The 27,338-nt window shown below is 38.1% G+C and overlaps 1 protein-coding gene across 5 annotated transcripts in view; it reads right to left on the bottom strand.

Annotated features, from left to right (window-relative positions):
* Positions 1 to 27,338, bottom strand: part of SCUBE3 (signal peptide, CUB domain and EGF like domain containing 3) — a 124,180-nt gene that overhangs the window by 47,543 nt on the left and 49,299 nt on the right. For 3 of the 5 annotated variants that reach the window (XM_072422864.1, XM_072422833.1, XM_072422839.1), the window contains exons 4-6: positions 4,797 to 4,931; positions 3,264 to 3,386; positions 2,691 to 2,807 (exon numbers count right to left, since the gene is read on the bottom strand). In XM_072422864.1, coding sequence (XP_072278965.1) covers positions 2,691 to 2,807; positions 3,264 to 3,386; positions 4,797 to 4,931 — 375 coding nt within the window. Of the gene's footprint in view, positions 1 to 2,690; positions 2,808 to 3,263; positions 3,387 to 4,796; positions 4,932 to 20,942; positions 21,080 to 27,338 lie in introns of those variants that run through there. The other 2 variants (XM_072422846.1, XM_072422856.1) reach the window with 2 other exon arrangements.

Here is a 27,338-nt window from a genome sequence, read left to right as displayed (position 1 = left end):
ATTGACTGTCCCCTTCTGATCACTCTATGCAATGATTGTCCCCTTCTGATCACTCTATGCCATTGATTGTCCCCTTCTGTTCACTTACCGGTAATTAAGTGTAGGGATCTCCATTAGGGCAGGGATCAACAGCTTGTTCCTGGTGCAGAATGCCGGCTTGTTACTTTCAGTTTCACTCTGCACTGCAGCCAGGAGCAGACACGTGCTGCATCAAGGAGACACATACAGGATCAAATATCGGGGGATGTCTTATTCACGGGTGAGTGTCTTATTTTAATTATTTTTTCAAAAATCGGGGGTGGCTTATTTAATAGGGATGTCTTAAAATCAGGGAAACACGGTAGTGATCAGAAAGGGGACAATCAATGACACATGAGTGATCAGAAGGGGACAATGAGTGATTTTCAACAATAAATGTGTACTGTAGTCTTCATGGAAAAATAAGACATCCCCCTGAAAATAAGACCTAGGGCATATTTTGGCATTTCAAAAATATAAGACAGTGCCTTATCATAGGGGAAACAGGGTAGTACAATTCTCTACAATTCTCATGTTTTACCACTAGATGGATTAGGGAAATAAACATTTGCATGGTCAAATAGAAAAGCACAACTATAATCAAATTAACAAAACACAACAAAATGGCTGCCAAACAATTTAAACTATTTAAACTATATAAACCTTCCCTTATATACAGAATGACTACCCTTGTCAAATCAATTCTAATCTGGCATCTTTTTTTTTTTTTTTTTTTCCAAAAATACTTGTAGCACATGTTCTCACAAAGTCTACTTTAAAGTGTCCACTGCCAAATTCTGCCTTTAATTCCTTTTCCAATGTCTCTAATCTGTCTGAAATCATCCTTACTTTGGTAAGCCTTCCCACTACAGGTTTTGCTGAGGGGACCAAAGTAATTTTACATCACATTATTCATTAAAAACAAAATGGTAAAATGTATTAGGATATCTAGTTTTATGAAAGATACTTTATTCAATTTAAACTGTGTAAGAGTCTACATAACAGGGCTGTATTTATCATAACAGGACTCTTACACCGGGGATCAGCACAAAGGGATTGAATGTATGAATTATGATAGCCTTTTCCTTATTTTCCCTCGCCTGTATAGCTCTGAACATTTGTAGTTAGATTCAATAATTTTTCCAATGTAATTAAAGGATTAGGAGTGAAAAGGAAAGAGTGAAAAGAACTCTGCCCATTAAAAAAATCTACTTTGTTACACCTTGCTGGAGGCTTCTAGCACCTGAACCCCAATTTCTCAGGAACTGGGGGTAACAGGTGAACAAAATAAAAGGTGCTAGTGGGGGACACCTGTGGCTAACAACCCCTAAAATTTAATCATTAGGCAATCGTCAGAACACAGCCATGAAATCTTAGTGGCTGTTCCCCACTTGCACCTCTAATTCTGTTCACCTGTACCCCCCATTCCTGAGAAATAGGGATCAGGTGCTAGAAGTCTCCAGCAATATGTAACAGGGTAGATTTTTTGATGGGCAGAGTTTTTTGTTTTGACGATGGCTTAAGGATGAAATTTTCGGTGGTGTTGGCTATAGGTGTCCCCCACTTGTACCCCTAATTTTTTCCCCTGTACCCCTAAGTTCCTAAGATATCGGGGTTCAGGTGCTTGATGTCTTCAGCAATGGAACCGGGTGGATGTTTTCATTTTAGGGGGTGTTAGTCACAGGTGTCCCCCACTTGCACCTACATTTTTGGGTTTTGTACATCTCCCTGTTCTGGAGAAATTGGGGTTCAAAGTAGGGAAGGGGACAGGGTAGTGTAGTATGATATTTCTAGTTTTGTGATGGGTATGTATAAATTTGGGGTTCACATCTCCTTGCTATGTAAGTGGCTCCAGGGTATCCATAATTTGTATGTTTAATTTCGGGCATCTAGACACACTTGCTTTTAAAACCGCCACCCTGATTTTCAATTTTAACTACTTTTTTTTATAATTATGACCCCTATATTTTAAAAGTTGTTAAAGGTGGGGGGATGAAATTTAAGGTACTGCTAGCTATGAGGGTCCCCCATGTACCCTGAAAATTTCAGGTCTGTACGACATACTGTTCAGGAGATCTGGCGGTTTGTACTGGGAGAAATGTAAGGCTGCAGTACATGACATGCAGCATTCATACACAAACACAGCTGTGAAACTTTCCTGAGGATTGTCATTGGACATGCCCATTTGTACATGCCCCCTGGTAGATATATTTCACGAGTAGATTTATTTGTTAAAACACCGGTCCTAACCAGTACTCACTTTTATGAAACTGTGAAATGTAAATACTGGTAATGTATCTGGGTTTAATAGTGTATTTAAACTAGTATATATATATATATATATATATATATATATATATATATATATATATATATATATATATATAGCTAGTTTTAATACATGTTTTGTACAATTTTTAAATTGAATAAGAATATATTTTATTATTGCAAGTTTGCACAAACAAGCCTTTCGTTTCTTTTCACTCCTTATTACATGGTTTACCCTAGTGCTTGGCAAACGACTATTTAGATCCCTTTTTCCTTTAATTAAAGGATAAGGTATGAAAACCTTGCAGTCATTGTTTATAATAAAATCCAGAGAAAGACCAAGAAAGCAGAACATTATTTTAATACTGAAATGCAGCAAATAGTGTTTTAACATTTTCACTTACCTATGCAAGTTTTGCCATCAGAGTGCAAAACAAATTTGACATGACAGCCACATCGGGGTCCATGATCGGTGTCATCACATGTGTGCTGACAGCCACCATTGCCATAGTTACAGGTCACTATAACATGTAAAATACATATGTCAGCTTGTGCTTTTGTATTTTCTAAGTCACTGTCCCATAATACCACAGAATTCATAATCTGTTTAGTTTCTTGGTGCAGTAAATCAGACAAAAAACAGAAATCAATAGAGATACAATAACAAATGAGCATATTCAGAAATAGAATTTGGCAATAACAATGTCTATATTTCTTTAACCCTAGTTTTCATGGGGATTTTCTTTTTAATGTCTTTTCAGAAGAGCAGGGGAGAGGGGTGTTTCTGCCATTGATATTTATTCCTTGTGTAATCACTGCAAAATAATTGTTCACATTTCTCCAACTATTATTACTATAATTTATAGATCTCCTTGCTGCTGGTAAATCTGAAATGCTCATATACTATATTTTATATGGAAATTTCCTTTTTAGAAAACTAGGTAAAAAAAAAAAAAAAAAATACCAGGCCCACGTACATTTGCAGTCTTTTTGATTTGCTGTCAATTCAAAGCCCGGTCGACATTCACAGGACACACCCTTGGGAGTTTCTCGGCAAATATGTGCACATCCATGGTTCCTGTTCATGCAGAGAAAGCCTTCTACAAAAGGGAGGAGAACAGTTTTACAAACGGATAAGAGAACTAGCAAATCTATGACAAAGATTTATTTTATCTATAATAGTTAACTTAGGCTGGGTCTACATGGACGTTTTGTAAAAAGGCATGTAAACGTTCCTACTGCGTTTATAAGCGTTTTATGCACTTATTCTAACGTTTTAAAACTTTTTTTAAATGCTGGAAAAAGCTGAAAAACGTCTATGCCGCGTTTATCCACGTTTTACCGCGATTTTACAAGCGTTTAGCACTTGGTAGAAATGCAAACTGTAACCCTGGGCAGTGATTTCTGCAAGTACAGGAAGTACATACATCCCTGCATACATGTGATAATGTGATCATGCAACAGTAAAGTGACAAATGTAACAGTATACACAGAAAAGAGTGAAAAGAGTGCAAAGTGAAGCACAATTAAAGACAATGACTACACAAGTGATAATGAATGACATCATTTGCAGGTGTGAAAAGCACCAAAAGCAAACACAATGGCAGACAATCTTCACACGTGCCAGGCATAGGTGTTAATTTTTAACAGCATAGTACATGTAATTATTCATGCATGACACATGGAATAGTGACACAGGACACAGGCTATTGTTAAAACGTTTGTAAAATCCTCCATTGAAATCAATAGAAGCTTTTTTATTGACAATTTCTAGCATGCATAAACGCAGGAAAACGCTCCCATTAAAATCAATGGATGCGTTTTCCCGCGATTTCCAGCGGTTTCCCGCGATTTACCAGCGTTTTAATTTTTTAAACGTTGCAAGCAACGTTTAAGATAACGCTCAAAAACGTGCCTGAAGGAAACGTCCTGGTGTAGATTAGCCCATTGGAATGCATGGGGACTTCAAACAAGGGCTTTAAAAGCCTCAGGTTAAACGCTGGGGAAACAGTCCGTGTAGACTAAGCCTAATATATTCAAAAATATTTACTTAATAGTTGTAGAATCTTGCACTGACTGACAAATAAATGTTGAGTGATACCTAATATTCACTAAATAAAGGTTTTAAGGGTGCAAACATTTGGGATCCGGCTTCATGAATCCCATAGAAGGGAAAGCCAATTAAAAATATCACTCAAGCACTCAATATACAAAATGATATGCAATTATCTAGCTGTAAAAATTTTCTCTGTAACCTGGATTTCTGAAGCTGCTCACAGACAATAATTTAATACTTGTGGGTTAATGGTTAAGGTTCAGCTGGAGAAACGGTAGCATTAGGGCAGGAAAGAAACCTTGTTTATTATAATATTCTCCATGATAAACTGGTGACAGCTTTCTGTTTAGATCTAAAGAACGGCTGCTAGATGCAACTATTTGTGGTATTTGTTCAGGGCCCTCAGACTTGCACCGGAATATCCGTGCCTTACAGTATTGCTCTCCAAACTTACCTTCTGGGCGTTGGATACATGTATGTTGGTTATCACTGAGAAAGAAGCCTTCACGACAGCGACACTCATAGCTTCCCATCATGTTGATGCATATCTGCTGGCAGCCCCCATTTCCTTCCATACACTCATCTAAATCTGAAAGAGAAAAACAATAGACTGTAAAGTACAGTAATTATTTAAACAAATCATATTAGATAAGGTGATGAGTATCCATTTTTAACATTCCACCACACTGCAAAATGTTGAAAGAGCACTGGCGATTACTTTTTCTGTGATCTTCAAAAGAATATATATATATATATATATATATATATATATATATATTATAGTGAGAAAATATACTGAAAAAAAATAGAAGATACTGTCATTGTGCTTTGCAACATAATACCAGTTACTGGTATTAATACAAGGTATAATACACGTTATTTTAACTAATTCACATCAAACAATAATGCATAGCTAAAAATGTATGTATGTATGTTGTTTTGAACAACTGCCTATTAAAGTAATTTTCCACTGATTTCCACAACAGTTTTAGATATTTCCTTTCTTGAAACTGGGGAGCAAGAAAAATCATGAATAATAACTTGTTGTGCATCATTTTTATTAGATGTTTTTTTTTTTTCAACCATAGCTAATAATAATCTTCCAAAAATGATCAAGTGTATATTATTAAGCAAACAAACTGCATTATTAATAAATTCAAATGCAAATGTATTTCAAAAAAATTTTAATTGTAAAATAAAAAAAACAAAAATATTTGAACATTAAATACTATACATCGATGAAGTACGCACCTCTGGTGAGATCAAAGCATCATATCAAACAATGAAGATGGAAATTACAATATCCAAAGGGTATATGAATAGAAGACGCTTGGAAAAGAATCAGCAGGCATGACACAACTAGGATGTAACTAATTATTACATGATTTAATTGAAATTCTAGGTGGTAGTTTTAACCTAGGTGGTGGTAAATTGTGCCATCTCATAACCGATTGCAGAAAAGCGGGAAACCGGGAAAGTAAAATACAGCACACCAAAAACGTTTTTATGTACGAATACTGAGGATGAAAATAAGGCTAAATATACAATACACTAACCAATTGCCAACCTACTAATTCTTGAAATCCTAAAAAACAATAGTAACGGAGTGTGCATTTGCCGGCGTCCATGGAGGTAGCTGCCTAGACTGCTCAGCACCCCTCCAGCTTCTTTTCCCTCTGCTAAAAGAGCTAGTATCAACAGCCATGCTTCAAAAGGTCCTTGCCAAAATCCAGAACCTGGGCTGCACTTATCCAGGATGGTGGGGAAATCTGGGACCAAGGCTAAGGATTGCATCTCACAATCTCAAACCACCAAGTTGGTTCTTAAGATGGCGGCCGCAAGGAAAAATCATTCAGCTGTGCACTCCTCTCTAAAGGCAAAACAGGCATCGGAGAAAGGTAGGAGTCGGGGCTCCACAGATAAAGAGTGGGAGGATGCATCCTCCCAACTGGAACAGATTTCCCCAGATCATAGGCCATCCTAGCCTCCTCATAAGGCCTTACCAATGTCACCAAGCCTCGGCTCTCCATTTCACCATAGGGGAGATATAGAGCCTCACACCCCTCCACTTCTATCCCAAGCTACAGGTTCTAGTTCCAGCATTTTATCTTAGGATCCCCCCTGTACCAGCTCCATGTACAGCACTTCCATTAGAAGAAAGCAGAAAATTCCCACACTTAGCTTCACTTCTACAAACAGAGCAGGCCAAAGTCGCTGTTACCATTACATCTGAGCTGAGGCAAGATTTACAAAATCTGGGCACTAGAATTAATGTGTTTGAGAAAAAGGTGGATGAAACAATCTCAAGGGTTTCTCAGAATTCCAAGGAGATTTCAGTGCTAAGTAGAGGAACTGCAACTTAAAATTGATGATCTAGAAAATACATCCCGAAGGAATAACTTCTGTATCAGGGGTCTCCCTGAATCTGTAAAAGATGTAACCAAAGACACAAAGTGATTCCTGCAAGCTTTACTACCTGACCTACCTGATTCTCATTTTGAAATTGATAGAGCACACAGGGCTCTGGTAGCAGCCAAACTAGATGGCCCCCCAGGAGATGTGATTGTAAAACCACATTATTATGCAACCAAGGAAGGTCTGATGAAAGTAACAAGGGGTCTTGAAATTATTGAGATAGAAGGCTACCAGATTCAAATCTTTTCAGATCTGACCCCACTAACCATTCAACGCAGCTAATCAACTTTTGATTTTTCATTTGCACATTTTTTTTTTTGGGTGGTTTTAAGGCTCCTATTTTATACGCTTTATAGTTTTCTTTTAGTGGCTGCCGAGCCCACAACTTGTTTGCAGTCTCCAGGTTGAAAACACATAATTATTTATCTTGTTTATGTATGAGGTTTTTTTCAGGTGATCTTAAGAGCTGTGAGAGCTGGAGGGGTTACACATGCCCTCAGTCAACAGCGAATACTGTTCAGGTCCAAAACAAGTAGTCCTCCCACATAATGTCCAAGGGCCTAACTCCCCAATCAAAAGGTCTAATACATTTAATTACTACAATGCTCTGAAAGTGGATAGCCTTGCTTTGCAAGAAACACACTTTTCCCATAATTCCATCTTGAGATACTCGCATAAGAATTTTCCTATATTTTATAATGCAAACCCTGACAAAGAAATGTGGGGGTTTTGTTGTGTTTTGGAAAAAGCCTAAACTTTTCACCTCAGGACGTCATCCGGGATCCAGGGAGCAGATTCCTCATGGTAATTGGCAATGTTGGAAAACAATTAATCTCAGTGGTCACCTACAATCCTCCAAATGACTGACAACTTGCTTTCTTTCACGCTTTGCTGGATGAGAAATGGCCCAAGGTCAAAGGTTCCCTAATCTTATTGGGTTACACTAACGTAGCTTTAGACTATGTACTGAACAAAAAGAACTCCATCAGATATAGAAATCCTCACAAACAATTTGATCTTATTGAAAGATTATACATATTAATCGGCAGCCCATAACACAGCTCAAAAAAAAAAAAAATATTTTCACTTGCCAAGGATTTTTCAATATATTTAGTGTATTTCAGGTCTGCTGAATCCAGAAATTACATCAATTTCATTCAATTAGCTCAAGTTCTTGTGATACAGGAATTGGAATAGACAATTTAACCGACAACAAAAGTTAACACAGCATTTTATTATCATTATCTTAATTTACACCAATGTTTTGCATTTTATATAATAAATGTAGCAATATTTTCATGAAATTTTCATTTGCCTTCTTTTATTCATTCGTTTTCTTTTTTTTTCAGAAATATGAGTTCTTCAAGAATAAGTTATTTAAATGACCCTAATGTATTTTGCTACATTTGTGGTGAATTTTCTCAGCAAAAACAGAGAAGAAACATTACAGAAATTGTGAAACAAGCATATCTTGCATATTTTGGTATTAAACTGGGGGACCCAGATAAGTATTGGGCTCCCCATATAGTAACTTATGTAAAGTGTCTACGTCAGTTGCAAAATGTAAAACTGAAAAGTTTGAAACTTGGGGTACCTATGGTATTTTTGGGCTGTGAATGTAAATGGTTTCAATCATTACAAGAAAAACAAGTGGGAGTACCCTGATTTGGAATCGGCAAGATGACCTGTGCCGCATCTTGCTGATGTTTCCATACCAGTGTTTAGTACACTCCCTGATATTCCTGTATCTCACATGCAGGATATACAGGCTTTGGAGTGTAATCCAGGAGTTAGCAGTGGAATTGAATATGAAGTAAATGTTTCATCAAACCAGCAGTTCTCCCAACAAGAACTCAATGATTTAATACGTGACCTAAGTCTGTCAAAACAAGCATCTGAACTTTTAGCATCCAGGCTAAAAGAAAAGACCTGTCTGAGACAGTAAAATGATGGTTTATAGCACAAGAGAGGTGACACTCCCATATTTCAGTGAAGATGGAGACGTTGTGTACTGTTGTAACATCCCTGGACTACTAGCCAATATGGGAGTACCAAAATACCGAGCAGAAGACTGGCAGCTTTTCATAGACAGTTCCACTCGAAGTGTGACATGTTTTACCGCATAATGGCAGCTGCCATGCATCAATTCTAATTGGTCACTTAACAAAACTTGAATATAAAAATATCAAAATGGTCTTACAAAAGCCTTGCTATCATGAACACCATTGGTCTTTATGTGTTGATTTAAAAATGGTGAACTTCCTACTTGGACAGCAAAGTGGAAACACAAAGTACCCATGTTTCATTTGCTTGTAGGATAGTGGAGCAAAGCAGGATCACTGGAAAAAAGTGACATGGCCTCCAAGGGAAAACATGAAAAAAGCTGCAGCAAACATCATTAACCAGCCAATGGTTGACAAAGAAAAAAATCATTCTTCGTCCACTACACATAAAGTTGGGATTAATGAAGCAATTTGTTAGAGCTCTGAACAAGGATGGTGATTGCTTCAAATAGATTTGCAGATTCTTCCCTGGATTGAGTACTAACAAGTTAAAAGCAGGAATCTTTGATGGACCCCAAATTCGGAAACCGATCAATGATTCATATTTTACAAGTTACATGACTGATACTGAAGCTTCTGCCTGGCACAGCTATGTCATGGTTGTCAAGAACTTCTTGGGTAATCATAAAGCACAAAATTATGAAGAACTTGTACAAAACTTGCTCTTAAAACTTTAAAAATGTGGGTGCTACTATGAGCATAAAGGTACACTATCTCCATAGCCATTTGCAAAAATTTCCAGAAAACGTTGGCGATTTCAATAAGGAACAAAGAGAGGCTTAATCAAGATATAAAAGTGATTGAAGAAAGGTATCAGGGCAGATGGGATAGACACATGATGACAGACTACTGCTGGAGCCTTCAACGTGATTGTCCTGATCATAACCTGGTCATAAAAGGAAATCATACACAGATTTTCAATTACTTATTTGTGATTAGTTCTGTAAATACAGATGACATTTAAAATAACGGCAACCTCTGGACCTGAGGTATGCCGGATTTTCAAAAATTTCGGATTTTTGAAAGTTACTTACCTTTACACACAAGCCAGGCTTCCTCTTGCAGCAGCCGCGGACATCTGGCACAGTTCTGGAAAGCGGGCAGCAGGGACATCTCAACGTATCCGGATCCGGGATTATCGGTGGCCGGATTTTGGGAGTACTGATTCTTAAAAATCCTGCGAAAATCTCTAATCTGAATTTTGCAAGATATTTGATCAATGAAAAGTGATTTCAAAACGTGGGTCATCAGTTTAGGGAACTAGGTTTCAAGCTGAAGAAAAGGACCTCCAAGGCAATATTCTCTGGAATATTGCCTGTGCCATGCACAACACAGGAAAGGCATAGGAAGCTAAGGCAGCTAAATGCATGGCTTAAGTCCTGGTGTAGAAGGGAAGGGTTTTTGGGTTCATAGAGCACTGGGCTGACTTTTCATTGCGGTACAACCTGTATGCCAGAGATGGTTTGCACCTAAATGAAAGGGGGTCTGCTGTGCTAGGGGAAAGATTTAGAGGAATGGTAGAAGGATATTTAAACTAGGACAGAGGGGGGTGGGACAGTCAAATAAAGTGGCAGAAAGGTTGGTCAGGGGTCAGACACTAGTGGAGGGTGGATTGGAGATAGTTGGGGGGAGGATTATGGATAACTGTAAGGAGCTTCCCATGTTACAAACAAACATCGGATTATGCAGTACTAATTGTACTAAAAAAAAAAAAGGATTTGGCAAACAATGATGGTGAAAGCAGCAATGGTTTAAAGAGCCAGTTCACCAATGCTAGACGTCGAGCAAACAAGATAGGGGAGTTGGAAGCATTAATGAGTGAGGATGATTATGACTTAGTTGGTATTGCTGAATTCTGGCTTTGTTCTTCGAATGACTGGGCTGTCAATATTCCTGGGTATACTCTCTTTCGTAAAGTCAGAGTCAAACGAAAGGGTGGTGTAAGTCTGTATGTGAGAAGTGATCTAAAAGTGAATGTGAAAGAAGAAATTGTGGATGGAACAAGCAATGCGGTTGAGGCATTATGGGTGGAGTTTAATAACACACAATTAATTATTGGAGTCTGCTATAGGCCCCCCAGTGCTAAGGAAGAAATAGAAAATCAAGTACTAGCACAGATAGAAAAAGCAGCAACAAGTGGAAGTGTTTTAGTCATTGGAGATTTTAACTACCCTGACATTGACTGGAGTAATGCCACTACAGGAACAGCAAAAGGGAGGAAATTTGTGAATTTAATACAATATAATTTTATGGATCGTTTATAGAAGCCTCAACTAGAAATGATACTCTGCTGGACCTTGTTCTTTCTAAGAATGCAGAGCTTGTAACAAATGTGCATATAAAAAGGAATCTGGGTAGCAGTGACCATAATATTTCATTTAATGTAAGCTGTAAACAGGAAGCAAAAACAGGAAAAATAAAAACATTTAATTTTAAGAGAGCAAATTTTCCATTATTAAGGACTCAGTGACTTGGACTAGGAGACAATATTGTCCTCAAAGATCACAGAAGAGAAATGAGAATGTTTCAAGTCTGTTATACAAAAGAAAACTAAAAAATATATTCCAATGGGTAATAAGTTTAAAAGGATTAAATCAAAACCTATTTGGCTCACAGCTGATGTTAAAAAAAAAAAAAGCCATAAGGAACAAGAAAAGGGCATTCCAAAAATATAAAAAGGAAGGATCACCTTCATCATTTGAAAACCTATCAAGAATATAACAAAAGATGTAAAAGGGAGATAAAATGTTCAAAACTTCAAAATGAAAGACAGATTGCAAGGGAAAGTAAGGCAACCCCCCCCCCCAAAAAAAAAAAAGTAAGAAAAGTAAGGCAAACCCCAACAATATTTTTCAAATATATTAATATTTTTTTTTTTTTTTTAGCTCTGTGTGGCAGAGCTCAAGTCCAAGTTCATAATAGCAATGTCACTGCCTTAAATGAGTCACAACGGCTCAGAATTGATATGATTGAGAAACAGCTGGGAAAAATTAGGGTTGACAAAGCACCAGGACCTGATGAAAAACATCCACCTGTCCTCAAAGAGCTGAGCACCGTCAAAGCCATTAATTCTAATTTTTAGAGACTCCTTAGTCACAAGCAAGGTACCGATGGATTGGCGTAAAGCCAATGTGGTTCCTATCTTCAAAATAGGAGTAAAGTCATTACCAGGTAACTACAGACCTGTTAGTTTAACATCCATATTTGGAAAGGTCTTGGAGAGTTTGATAAAGAACCACATAGAGAGTTTGATAAAGAACCACATAGAGGAGTTTCTACTAGAAAATAAAAGCATGGTGATAGTTTGCTAGAAAATAAAAGCAAAGTGATAAGTCAGCATGGCTTCAAGAAAGACAAAAGTTGGCAAACAAATTTACTCTTTTATGAGGAAGTAAGTAAACAGGTAGCCAGTGGAAAAGCATATAGTGTACTTGGACTTTGCTAAAGCATTTGACACCGTACCCCACAGACGGTTACTATGCAAGTTAGGGATGATAGGTTTAGAAAAGTCAATCTGTAAATTGATAGAGAATTGGCCTAAAGATCGCATCCAGAGAGTTGTAATTAATGATTCATACTCTGAATGGTCTAAGGATATTGGTGGTGTACCCCAGGGTTCAGTGTTGGGACCTTTACTGTTTAACATCTTTATAAATTATAGAGAGTTTGGGATTAAAAGTAGTATTTCTGTGTTTGCAGATGACACCAAATTATGTAATGGAATTAAGTCCATACAGGTTGTCTATAATCTACAAGCAGACCTGGATGTACTGTTTGATTGGGCAGCCAAGTGGCAAATGACATTTAATATAGATAAATGTAAAATTATCCACTTGGGAGCTAATAACATGCACTTGGGAGCTAATAACATGCATGCTTCATACTGTCTAGGGGGAATACATTTGGGGAGTCAGAAATGGAAAAGGACCTGGGGGTTCTGGTGGATCATTTACTTAATATCGGCATGCAATGCCAAGCTGCAATATCTAAAGCTAGTAAAGTACTTTCTTGTATTAAAAGAGGAATAGACTGCAAAGATGGAGACATTATCCTGCCCCTGTACAAAGCATTGGTCAGACCTCATCTGGAATATGCAGTCCAGTTTTGGGCACCAGTTCACATTGTGGAATTGGAGAGAGTGCAGAGAAGGGTAACTAAACTAACAAAAGGAATGGAGAAGCTCCGCTATGAGGAGAGATTTGCTGAACTGACAAGAGATGTGTAAGGGGGGGATATGATCACCCTGTATAAATATATAAACAGTCCATATAGAGAACTCTCTTCCCCATTATTCACTTTGAGATCATTACAAAGAACAAGAGGGCACTCTTTGTATCTGGAGGAAAAGAAGTTTAAGCTCCGGATAAGGAAGGGATTCTTCACTGTAAGGTCTGTGAAAATGTGGAATTGGCTCCCTTGGGAAGTAGTTTCAGCAACTACTATAGATTGCTTTAAGAAAAAGCTGGATGTTTTTCTAGAAGCACAGAATGTAACTGGGTAAAAGGCTTTAAAGTAAAAAATAACAGTGACTGTTGATCCAGGGAACTTCCGATTGCCTCATGGAATAAGAAAGGAACTTTTTCCCCCTGTTGAAGCAAATCGTACCAGGGTTTTTTTTGTTTTTTTTTTGCCTTCCTCTGGACCAACTATGTCTTAGGGTTTTTTATCTGGGATATGTTTATTTCCCTAGTGGTTGAGCTTGATGGACTTTTTTCAACCTAACCTACTATGTTAGTACTATGCATAATAAAAGATTGGATACATGGAACATCTTTTTACACAAAGCTACAGATATATTTCTCATTATATCCACCCTGGAACCCCATGGCCATTTCACACCCATAAGGAAATGTTGCCAGGGGATATCCAAAATAACCCTTTTTAATATTTTCCCAATGGCAACTGTGGCTTTACTTGCGAAAAGCAGAATCTTCTAATGCTCACACTTCTCTGTACCTGGGTATATGGGTCTCTCAGATGGAAATACATGCTTTAATTGTGGAGCCCCTACAGCAACCCTTTACTATAACTTTATTGACACACCTAATACAGCTAACAAGATAAAATTATACAATTGTTTTACAGTTGGACTGTGAAGGCGTCCCTTGATAGGGATATGCCTTGTTTTCTAAGTATAGAATCGTCTGACTAAGCGTTGCAACAAAGGTACATAAAGCTCTCAAATCTCAATCCCGACACGCTTCGCCAGTTGGCTTCATCAGGGGATGTGCAAGGAGAGTCAGAGCGTCTGTACAGTAAAGTATAAAAAAGAATAATTATGACTATTGTAATAAATCATGCATAATAATAACACAAGAGTGACAGGTCAGATCAGGATTATATAACTCATAACTAAGCAGGTGTACCTGCTTCATGTTCCTGCATCATGTATAAATCAATATGTCTCATTACTTTTTATTGATATGCACAACATATATATATTTATCCATATATAGTAATCTACCTATACGCACAAAATCATGTCAAGTTTGTTATGAAAGGAGAAGAACTAGTATTTTTTTTTCTATTTGTTTATTTTTTATTTTTCTCCTTTTTTCATAATGACCAATTTATATACTATAAGGCTGATAAATTAAGCTTTTTGTTATGGAATACATTGGATATGGCAGATGATTAGAAAATCTCTTTGTCAACCAACAAATAGCAAAAAAAACTCCAGAAACCCTTTGGTAGTCTTTCTTGGCCCTACTTATTCCAGGTCTTATCGACCATTGGTTTTGGTTGTAACTTTACTAATCTTTTGCTTCTCCATATGATACCAAGATATCTTTAGGGGGTTTTCTTTCGTCTACCATCCCAATCAGAAAAGGAACCACACAAGGTTGTCCTCTGTCTCCTCTTCTGTTTGCGTTGGTGATTGAACCCCTAGCAATTGCTATCTTTGCTGACCAGAACATTAAGGGCATAAAGTGTGGTCAGGTGGAGCACAAATGTGCTATATTTGCAGATGACATTTTAATGTTTGTTACAACTCCCATACGCTGCCCAAACTTTTTAATCTTTTGGACGAGTTTGCTCAATGTTCTGGTCTGCAGGTAAACAGATCCAAATCTCGGGCACTTAACATTAACCTTTCGATGATGACAGTAGAAACCCTAAAAAAAAAAAAACTTTAATCTTAGTTGGGATGAGAGCTCTCTTCAGTATCTGGGTATTCAATTGACTCCCTCTTATAATACTCTCTACAGGACCAATTATACACCCCTTTTTAAAAAGATCCATGTGGACCTGCAGCGTTGGTCTCAGTCTCCCCCCTCCTGGTTAGGATGGATAGCAACCATTAAGATAAATGTGCAACCCCGCATCTTTTATGTATGTATTCCGCAACCTTCCGATTCAGGTCCCCCAGAGGGATATCATACTTCTTTAGTCCAAAACAATGAGGTTTATATGGGATGGTAAAAAGAGTAGAATTCAAAAAGCCACTTTGTTTGCACCTAAAAAACTTGGGGGATTGGGAGTTCCCAATTTGAAATATTACTATGTTGCTGCTCAAAAGGCACAATTCTCTGAGTGCATTTCAAGGAATGTGACCCCAATGGGTGGAATTAGAAGGTCTTGACAAATTTCATGGGTCCATAGAAGCTCTTAGGTGGATAAGGAAAAAATTGAGGGGGGCTATTTGCTCCCCCGCCCTTTTACATTCTGTTCAGGTGTGGGATAAATACCGTGATCATCCAAAGCTTTCTTCGACTCATGCGCCCCTAACACCATTTCCTTCAGGAATAAATACAGAGCACTTGGTGGATTTCAAAAGGCTTCATGAGACTGAGAAACCTAATTGATGTGAGATCAACACTTATCTGAGAGTATCTCACCAGCAAACAGGAAATACCACCTCAGGAATACTTTTGCTTTAGACAATTATTATCCTATATAGGTTCTGTAATCAGACAGGCTCCAAAAACCTATGTGGAGATACAAAAGGACAAATTTCAATCATTTACTCTGCTTTGGTCTCCCCTGTGGGGAAACTTAAAATATATGACAGATTGGAAATCTGATTTGGGAACATCCTGGGATTTCTCCTGCAAGTCTCTCTAAATTCTGCGTTGGCGGAGGCCAATTACAAGGTAATGTTGAGATGGTACCAGAAAGGATAGCAACATTTTCCTGTCCACCTCACCACAATATTCTTTAGGGCTTGTAACTCTAGAGGTACTATGATTCACATTTGGTGGTCATGTCTGGTTGCTAAGCGCTTCTGGACAGAGGTATTTAAGCTAATCTCCAATGTTTTAAAGAGTGAGATTCCAAGCTCCCCGGATGGGGCCTTGTTTGGTATTATAGATTTGGTTCTTTCTAAACCTGCATTAAAATTGGCTAAACTGATTCTTTTGGCAGGAAGAATCTCTCTAACAAAAGCTTGGAAAACAAACACAATACCTTTGGACTGTAATTATAAGAAGTGACCCATTGTTTTCTATTTATGACTTTTTATCATCAGATGTTTCATATTGATGCAACATTTCAAGCCACTTCTATAATTTGGATGTGTTCTTCAATTGTCCCTGTTTTGCTATTCTATTGTCAAAATTTTCTTGTTTACAACTCACTAAAAATATTGAAATACAAAAAATAATAGTACCAAAGGGGATCTCATGTGCCCCTGACTTTTAGCTGTATAGAGACACAGGTGACTACCCGTTTTGTTGCCTTATTTCAAATTTATTGTAATTTTAAGAAGCAGGATGAATGAGTAAGGGTAACTGCTTATGTTGGTGAAAAACATAATCTAACTAACTGCAACTTTTAAATTCCAGGATGGCTGTGGGGGGAAAAAAAAACATTTGTAAAAGATGGTTGCCGTCAATTCTGCATTCTCCTTTTGTGAATAAATCACACTTCCTTTTGGTCAAGATAGGGTCAGTCTCGCTGCACTAGAAAGTAACCTTTTCGGCCATGGTGGGTCCACTTCCACTACCTTTGCACCTGTGTATTTTATTACTGTAGACTATAAGGTGTAGGAAACAGTAATAAGAAGGGGGTGGGGGGGGGGCGTTGGAATTAAAAAAACGCTTTTGAGGCCTTTATATACTAATGTCACTAGCTAGGAAAGATGTGTATTCTTCTCTCATTTAAAGTATATATTTCGTTAAAGTATTGTAGGTACTGTAATATGCCTTTTTCATTGCAGAGAAGAATGGCGATTGTATATTATTAGTATATAAAAAATTACTGTGTTTTCTAAGGTAAAAAACTTTTCAGCTACAATACATTCTGACTGCTACAGCAGTAACATATTTTTTTAAATGTATATGTATTTTATTTTGTTCATGAATTAATGATTAGTTGTTATTCCTAAAGGGAGTCTGGGGTTGGGAAATCTAGTTTTTTGTGTAGCCAGAGTAACTTTCTGTCCTATCCTTTTTATAATAGATTATGCACGTGTTTGTGTGTTTACGAATGTGACTAACTTAATATCAGAGTAAAGTAATGGAGACACAGCTATAACACAAATACAATACCATATTACCAGATTCAAATGTCTATTTTAAACTTTCCACTGCCTTCCATCTGCTTTCAATCTGTTAGCATTTCACTCCTAACTTCATGTTTCAGGCTCCTACAACACAAATATCACTAACCAATAATGTATTGGCCCTTCTAGCATGGTTAAATTCATATCTGTGAATGGTTCACCTTAATCAGTTTCAACTCATACAGGTCAAATACAAATACAAGTTGAAGTGACTGTAAGATTCACTGCAGATATACAAGATATCTTGAGCTCTGTATTGACTACATTAGTTTCAGTCACAAACTGTTTATGAATACAGATAGAATATAGGTTACAAAAAAACACAGTCCTGGAGATGAATGAAAAAGACTAGTGATGTTGGTTATACAACCCCCACAACTGGGGTACAGGTACAAAGGTTTTGGTATATCTGACTGTCATTCATAACTTGGAAATATAACAACATAGTGGTTGTGTAAGGGCATAGGTCTAACCAAACTTAAATTTCTAAAAAAAATTGTTTAAACAGGAAAAATTCTCTCTTTAAAGTATGTATTGACAACCATGGTTTGTGCATGCTCTGTTATGCATACAAACTACAAGAAATAGGAAGCACAGTTTTCTTGTAAATGTAAAACTGGTATCAAAGTTTCCCTTATTTTTACTCTTGAATGTCTGCCAAGCAGGATTTTAGCTGACACCGAAAAAAAGCAGCAAATAAGGAAAGAAAATCTTAAACAAATACAAGGCTCTTAATGTTCTACAAAACTTTTACATTGGATAACCAATACAAAACTTGTCTTTTTTTAGGCAAATGTTAGGGTTTATATGCAAGCTTACATGTATGCCTAACAACAAATAAAGCCTCTCTGTGACACCACTCTGCTGTGTGAATTGTGGACACTTAGCTAAATTAAGCATGTTATATTTGTCTATATTGAAGGTTCTTAATTATAATAGATGTCTGCCCTAGGGTGGCATGGCTATCGAGAGGCGTGCTCAGACTTTCTAACTGTATGATTATGTACTGACCAGAATGGCACAGCTGGAAATTCGGTGATATCCTTTCTAGCGAGCCTTATGATTGGATGTGAGTCTCACCCTAAGGCTGAGCAAAGGATGTGTCCCTCCACTGACTGCTGGGAAGGTCAAGATTACCTGAAATGGTAAGTAAGCCAACACTGTGTGTGTGTCTAGTTTGCCTGTGGGAGATAATAGATAGTAATCTCTTTAATCTTTTGTACCTTGAATTATATTGTAATATCCTACTTTTTGGAAGTTTCAATTTTAAAATGCAAAATACAATTAGGGTAGCTCTGGACCTGCAGTAGGATCAGATGATTCCAATCGCCTCCCGGCTCAGTCATTTACCACAGTATCTACACATACACATTTGACAGCTTTAGGCAGTCTGCAGTACTGAAACGCTCATTGCTGCCCTCCTTCATTCTCTACGGCACTGCTGTAGAAAGAACCTACATGAAGCCTCTCCCTCAAAACAGAGGTTCTTTGGTATGAGAAAGCGGTACCCACACTGCAACCTCACTGCCAGTCTAAACTTAGTCTTAAGAGTGTACTTTCAAAGCAGTTTGGGAGAAAGGGGTGACACAAGGTAGTGGGCCTAGGAGAGAAAAAAAGTATAAATCCAGCCCTGCCCATACCCCCTTCTTTAAACCATCACCTTTGCTACTAGGTATTATTATGACTTAAAAGCATGTCAAAAAACAAACAGATTTCAATTATTCCTAATGAAAAGCTGACAACCGTAAAAAGAAAACCGTTTTAAAACCAATTTAAACAGGTAATATGATTCATAATTAGGAGGCTAGGTGAGCACTTTGCTTAGTTCAAAATGTGGTTATAAAAAAATTGGTAGCACAAAATAATGAAGGCGTGGTATTTGAGGTGAAAAATTAATTGAATACTCTGACCTTTTAGCCTGCAACAATAAAGAACTAAGTATCTGTACAGTAAACCACATTAATTTAAATCAAACTAGGAACACTTCTCTGGCAGGGTACCTATTTGAGTTGGTAGCACATAATGCCTAAAATTATGGGGATTTGAGTTGATGTTGGTTTTGAGGCTGAAGATGAATAATAGACTTGGCTCTTGATATAAACATGGAGATAGTTCTATAATCTGCAGTCTGCTAGCAATATTGTAACAGTTTCTGCTTTTTTTTTTTTTTTTTTTTTTTTTTATTCTTATTAAGAGTTTTCTGCTTCTTAAAAGCTGAAATACTGGCACAAAATAAAACACGGGTTTTCATTTTGAGGGCCACCTCAAAAACATACCACATGGTTTCCCCTCCCTGGCCAGCTACTGACTTCTTCTATTTAAGTCAATAGAATTAGATTTGTGGGCTTATGAGGAGGAAGGTGGTTTGAAGATTTGGAAAACGCCATAAAAGAAAAGTTATCCTCAAGATCCTAATGTGGAACATGTAAAAAACCTCAGTGGTAATGCAATAAGGCTTAACAGGGTTAACAAGGATCTGTGTCACTACAATACTTGGCTAGACAGAACAATGGTATCATTTGATAATATAATTGCTCTGTTTTTTCCAATAATTTTTGAAATTTTAGTTGATCATTTAAAGGGTTTTTTTAATTTTATAACAAAAGAAAAAAAAATTAGCATGTTGTACCTGTGGCAGCTAGTCTGCATTTCAGGCCTGTAATAAAGACATAATAGAGGACTCTGATGTATCAAAGTTTACTTTTAGCTGAAAGAAAGTGGAAGCAACTCCTACATTGGAAACTCAATTATATCAATATTTTTTTTTTTTTTTGAAGCAGAGGCTGTGATACTTTGCTTTAAAGTTAATATTATGACTAGGTGTTTCGCAATGTTCAGATCGCTTTACAGCTGGTTTAGTATATGGAACTCTTAAATTGTATGGCAGTACATATTTTTACTTGTGGATAAAGTGTGAATAGCTAAAAAAAAAAAAAAAAAAACCTACAGGGTTTTACTGCTCCCTGGGGCCATTTAACTCTGCACATTGGTCACTTCAGAAACTAAATACTGCATATACTATATTTCACTTCTGGTGAGTCACATCTTGGGAAATTGAAGTTTTTGGCATGAACAATACTCCACACAACTGTTACAAGTTAAAACAACTCATGCCTAAGAGCAAAAAATCAGATATCAAAGGCTTGGATATGAATGTGCCAGGTATTTGAAGTATAATGATGACATCTGTTTATATGCTGGATCAGATATCAGTTGGCAGAAGTAGTAGTCTTTCATCATAGACACATAAACATGCAGTGATAATCACCAGAAAAGATCTGCTTCCAGACCTCGTCTTCTCTAAAGTTATTCTCACCTAAGCCATTTCTAAAGGTAGCTCCTAAAAATGTAGTGATTTTTAAAAGCTGCTTCGGCACAGGTATGTTGAAATTTTAATCCTGGCAATAAAGGTACCAAATATAAAAGCTCATTGGGAAAGGTTCTTTCTTTTGTCTTTTGTGGAGCTTTAGATTCATGGAACATTGATTTAATTGCTGAAATAGCTAATGCCTAACTACCTTCCCCCTCATTCTAAAAAGCAAAACATAACTTTACTTTTAAAGTTAATTGTGGGAAATTTAAATACAGAACAAATAAATATTGTTTAATAAAGACTTACCCCACCTTTCTCAGCTTTGCCTCCTTGCCTCTTTAGGGCTCCTGCCCATATTTATTAGGAAAAACCCCACCAGGGTGTTTCAGCAACACAAAAAAATCTTTAAAACAAAAAAAAAAAAAGCTTCCTGGCTAGCAAAAAAAAAAAAAAGACGATTGGAGCTGGTTTCCAAACCAGCACTTGACTTCTCACATTCTGGAACAGAGAGTCTGTCTCACACACAGTCAGGTGTCAGTTACTGTATAAAATCATCACAGTGAGCTAATCATAAAAAAAAAAAAAAAAAAAAAAAAACTTTATGAAGCCTAGAAATTTATTAACTTCTGGTGCAAGCTGTGCTTTGCAATGCAAAAAAAAACTGCAGAGTTTGTCTTGGTCAATAAAGAGTTACAAGATGTTACAGATCAGCTAAGCTCTTAAGATCACCCACAACCACCCACAACCCACACCCACAACCACCCACAACAAGCTGTGTTTAGCAAAAGTTTTCGTTTGAAAGTCATGCAAACTGCCCGTCATCCGTATGTTTGATGTCCTTAAATCGGGGAATACCTGTATAGGCTTGTGAGCCCCAGGACCTGTGGACCCTGAGCTGAGAATCTGCCCGACCCTGCTCTTGCAGATTCCCTGTAGAATTAACCCCAGAACAGAAATTTTGAACAACCAGCAGGAAAAGCTAGAGCTTTCCTGCAACAAATCTCCACTGGTTCTACCTCAGTAAACAAAATCTGAGAAACCGCACTTCCACATACTGTCCATCCAGGACTTTTCCTAGTAACACAAGTGCCCTCTATATTTACAAAATATATTATCTGATTTCACTGTGCACTGTAAGCTAAAAAGTAAAAAAGTAAACTTTTACAAGTTCTTGTAAGCAAACAAACATTGTAACTGGGAAAATGAGTGGTAGCAAGGTGAAAGGTTTGGTTCAGTGCACATTCTGCCATATGTATGCACAAATGGAACAACAGCTCCTAGGTGACAGATGTGAGCAAGTCGCCCTTCTGGTATCTTGCATTGGATAGCTTGAGAAGCACATTGCAACACTGAAATCAGTTGATCACCTTGAGAGGGGTCTCCTGCTCCCTGAGCAGGTAGTTACTGGCTTAGATGTGGATAGTGGAGAGCATATTCAGGATGAACATGTAGGTAGTTGGGTTAATGTAGTTAGAGGTAGTGGTAGGGGCACCCAGAAAAGGAAGGCCAGCCCTGGGTTTGAGCACCCTAACATGTTTGCAAAGTTATGTGAAGATGTGCAGGTGGCAGACCTAGTGGTGACAACTCTGGATGTTACTGCTACCTCTACCAGCTATGAGAGCAGCCCATCTAGTGGGGGAGGGGAGGTAAATGCAGGGAAGAAAAGACAACTGGTTGTCATAGGGGATTCTATGATCAGGAGGACTGATAGAATAGTTTGTCACCTGGGTCCCTTAAACCAAATGGTTTGCGGTCTCCCTGGTGCCAGGGTTTGGCATGTGGTGGACTAAGTGGACAAATTACTGGGAGGGGATCAACAGGACCCAGCTGTCTTGGTTCATGTTGGAACCAATGACAATATAGATGGAAGATCCTTGAAAATCATTTAAAAAAAAAAACTAGGTTTCAAGTTGAAGGAAAGGACCTCCAAGGTTATGTTCTCTGGAATATTGCCTGTGCCATGCACAACACAGGAAAGGCAGAGGTAGCTTAGATATCTGAACGCATGGCTTAAGTCCCGGTGCAAAAAGAAAGGGTTTGGGTTCATAGAGCACTGCACTGACTTTTCATTGGGGTACAACCTATATGCCAGAGATGGTTTGCACCTAAATGAAAGGGGGTCTGCTGTGTTAGGGGAAAGATTTAGGGAATGGTGGAAGGATATTTAAACTAGAACAGAGGGGGTGGAACAGTTAAATAAGGTGGCAGAAAGGTTAGTCAGGGGTCAGCCACTAGTGGGGAAAGATTTAGGGAATGGTGGAGGGATATTTAAACTAGAACAGAGGGGGTGGGACAGTTAAATAAGGTGGCAGAAAGGTTAGTCAGGGGTCAGCCACTAGTGGAGGGTGGATTGGGGATAGTTGGGGGGAGGGTTATGGATAAATGTATGGAGCTTCCTATGTTACAAACAAACATTGGATTGTGCAGTACTAGTCGTACTGAAAAACAAAATGATTTGGCAAACAATGCTGGTAAATGCAGCAATAGTTTAGAGTCTGTTCACCAATGCTAGAAGTCTAGCAATCAAAAAAGGGGAGTTGGAAGCCTTAATGAGTGAAGAGCATTATGACTTAGTTGGCATTGCTGAATCCTGGCTTTGTTCTTCACATGACTGGGCTGTCAATATTCCTGGTTATACTCTCTTTCGTAAAGACAGAGTCAAACGAAAGGGTGGTGGTATCTGTCTGTATGTGAGAAGTGATCTGAAAGTGAATGTGAAAGAAGATATTGTGGATGGAACAAGCGATGAGGTTGAGGCATTATTGGTGGAGCTGAATGTGGGGTTGAAAAACACACAATTATTGGAATCTGCTATAGGGCCCAAATGCTAAGGAAGAAATAAAGAATCAACTATTAGCACAGATAGAAAAAGCAGCAAAAAGTGTTTTAATCTTGGGAAATTTTAACTACCATGACTTTGACTGGATTAACGGCACTACAGGAACAGCAAAATTGGGGAAATTTGTGAATTTAATACAAGATAATTTTATGTTACAGCTTATAGAAGCCCCATCTAGAAATGATACTCTGTTGGACCGAGTTCTTTCTAACTATGCAGAGCTTATATAACAAATGTGAATATAAGAGAGAATCAGGGTAGCAGTGACCATAATATGATTTCATTTAATGTAAGTTGTAAACCGGAATCAAAAACAGGAAAAAAAAAAACCATTTAATTTTAAAAGAGCAAATTTTCTATTAAGGACGGATCTCTGTGACTTGGACTGGGAGACAATATTATCCTCAAAGAACACAGAACAGAAATGGAAATGTTTCAAGTCTGTTCTATAAAAGCAAACTGAAAAATATATTCCAATTTGTAATATGTTTTAATTTTAGCCTCCTAAACTTATGTGGCTCACAGCTGATGTTAAAAAAGCCATAAGGAACAAGAATAGGGCATTCCCAAAATATAAAAATGAAGGATCACTTTCATCGTTTGAAAACTTTAAAGAATATAACAAAAGATGTGAAAAGGAGATAAAATGTGCAAAACTTCAAAATGAAAGACAGAAAAGTAAAGCAAACCCCAACAATATTTTTTAAATATATTAATAGCAAAAAGATTAGATCTAAGCATGTAGGGCCCCTTAAAGGATGTTTCTGGGTTGGTAACTAGGGATAAAGAAAAGGCGGAATTCCTTTTTTTTTAGCTCTGTGTACACAAAGGAGAATGGCAGAGCTCAAGTCTAAATTCATAACAGCAATGTCCCTGCCCTAAATGAGTTACAATGGCTCAAAATTGATATGATTGAAAAACAGTTGGGCAAAATAAAGGTTGAGAAAGCACCAGGACCTAATGCATTACATCCACGTGTCCTCAAAGACCTGAGGTTGGTTATTTCAAAGCCATTATTTCTAAGTTTTAGAGAGTCTTAAGTCACTGGCATGGTACCAATGGACTGGCGTAAGGCCAATGTGGTTCCTATCTTCAAAAAAGGAGCAAAGTCATTACCAGGTAACTACAGACCAGTTAGTTTAGCGTCCATAGTTGGAAAGGTCCTAGAGAGTTTGATAGGGAACCACATAGGGGAGTTTCTGCTAGAAAATAATATTATAATTGATAGTCAGCATGGCTTCAAGAAAGACTAAAGTTGCCAAACAAATTTACTCTTTTTATGAGGAAGTAAGTTAACAGGTAGAATAGTGTACTTGGACTTTGCTAAAGCATTTGACACAGTACCCCACAGACGGTTAATATGCAAGTTAGGGTCAATAGGTTTAGAAAAGTCAATCTGTAAATGGATAGATAACTGGCTTAAAAACCGCATCCAGAGAGTTGTAAATAATGAATTATAATCTGAATGGTTATTAACTCTAAGGCTATTTGTGGTGTACCCCAGGGTTCAGTGTTTGGACCTTTACTGTTTAACATCTTTATAAATAATATAGTTTGGGACTAAAAGTACCATTTCTGTGTTTGCAGATGACACCAAACTATGTAATGGAATTAAGTCTATACAGGATGTCAATAATCTACAAGCAGATTTGGATATACTGTTTGATTGGGAAGCCAAATGGCAAATGACATTTAATATAGATAAATGTAAAGTTATGCACTTGGGGGGCTAACAACATGCATGCTTCATACTGTCTAGCGGAAATACATTTAGGGGAGTCAGAAATGGAAAAGGATCTGGGGTTATGGTAGACCAAAGACTTAATAACCGCATGCATTGCCAAGCTGCAATATCTAAAGCTAGTAAAGTACCTTCTTGTATTAAAAGAGGAATAGACTGCAGAGATGGAGACATAATTCTGCCCATGTACAAAGCATTAGTCAGACCACAACTGGAAGTCCAGTTCTGGGCACCAGTTCACAAAAAGGACATTGTGGAATTGGAGAGAACAGAGAAGGGCAACTAAACTAATAAAAGGAGTGGAGAAGCTAAGCTATGAGGAGAGATTAGCTGAAATGAATCTATTCTCCCTTAAGAAGAGATGTTTACTGGGGATATGATCACCCTGTATAAATATATAAATGGTCCATATAGAGAACTCTCTTCTCAATTATTCACTTTGAGATCATTACAGAGAACAAGAGAACACTCTTTGTGTCTGGAAGAAAAGAAGTTTAAGCTCAGGATAAGGAAGGGATTCTTCACTGTAAGGTCTGTGAAAATGTGGAATCCGCTCCCTCAGGAAGTAGTTTCAGCAACTACTATAGATTGCTTTAAGAAAAAGCTGGATTGAGGGGTGTGGCTTTGTGGTCTCTGGGAATGGCTGCATGAGACTGCAGCTCTGACAGGCACCGGCTGATTTTTCATCTAAACGGGCACCCAGCTACTCCAGTATGGGCAGAATGAAGCGGGCTAAGACATGGAAGCTTCCCCCTACCCCATCACAGTGGCTCCCTACCTCTCAGCCCTCGATTAGGACTTATATTCATGAAGCTCCTGCAGCCTCACAGGATTCCAACATGGCGCCGGCTCCTTCTCCTGTTCCTCACACGTGGTGTGCAGAGGGACCAGGCATGCCACAAGAAGCAGATGCTCCCAGCCTGCAACATCATGAGAATTTAAAACAGGCTAAGGGGGACATTGAGGCTCCCACCAATAGAACCCGGGAATATCACCTGAAAATTAGGGATCTCTATAGCCACTTGGAGGACATGGATAATAAAAGACACAGGAATACCCTTAGAGTCCGTGGTCTACCTGAGGCTAATCAAAATTCAGATTTGAAACTAGTGCTACAAGCCTTCTTTAACCGCCTCTTAGAGCGCCCCTCCTCACATGATGTTGGCATTACCATGGCATATCGGGCCTCGAGGCAACTCACCTCGGCTGCGAGACTACGTGATGTTCTATGCCACCCTGCCGGTTGCGGACTTGAAAGATGAAATAATGGTGGCAGCACACAACATGCGCAATCTGGAGTTTGATGGGGCCCCACTTCAGCTCTTTCAGGATTTATCCTGGCATACACTACAACAATGATGCCTCTTGCAACCACTCCTTACCCTATTACGGGACAACCGCATTCCGCATTCCTTACAGATGGGGCTTTCTGTTAAGTCTGACAGCACGCAGTGGTGGGTTGTCAGCAGATCTGTGCTATCCAAAAGATCTATCATCTTTTTGCCGGGACCTAGGAATTACCATACCTAAGCTTCCGGGATGGGACCCGGAGGATCCTTTGCCCCCTTCATCTCCATCTTGGCAGATAGCCACATCTAGGAAACGGTCCAGGGGCAGAGTTCAGCACTCCCCTCCACCTGCAGCTCCCCCGGACAGTGAACAGCAAGGTTAATCCTTCTCTGTCCCTACAGCAAGGTTATTTACTTTATTCTTATGATGGAAGCTGTTCTGCCTTTTTTTTTGTCCTTGTTTGCCCTAATTTTTGATGATGAAGGGTAATGTTGTTTACTCTGTGACTGCACTCCTGGAGCATGGTGTGTGTCTACTGCAACAGAACTCAATTTCTTCTGGTTTCTGTGATTGCACTATGATTGTTTTATTACATTTACCTGCTACAGTAGATTCTTCCTTCTCAGGAAATATTTGAATGGCAATACTGTTAGTATTCTGTGGACTATCTCAAGGACTGCTGTAGCCTGTTTTTGTGGTACTCGATCTAGGCAAAACAGCAGATCGATATAACGCCAACATGCTAGAATTTATTGTTATTTCCCTATTTACACTATAACCACTGTATTTTTTCAATGTGCAGTAGTGCTTTTTATCCTTAAGTGGATTTGTT

This window comes from Pyxicephalus adspersus, chromosome 1 (genome assembly GCF_032062135.1).
Source record: "Pyxicephalus adspersus chromosome 1, UCB_Pads_2.0, whole genome shotgun sequence".
Classification (NCBI taxonomy): Eukaryota; Metazoa; Chordata; class Amphibia; order Anura; family Pyxicephalidae; genus Pyxicephalus; species Pyxicephalus adspersus.
Note: the sequence above shows the minus strand (reverse complement) of the source record. Positions and strands in the feature narration are given on the sequence as shown.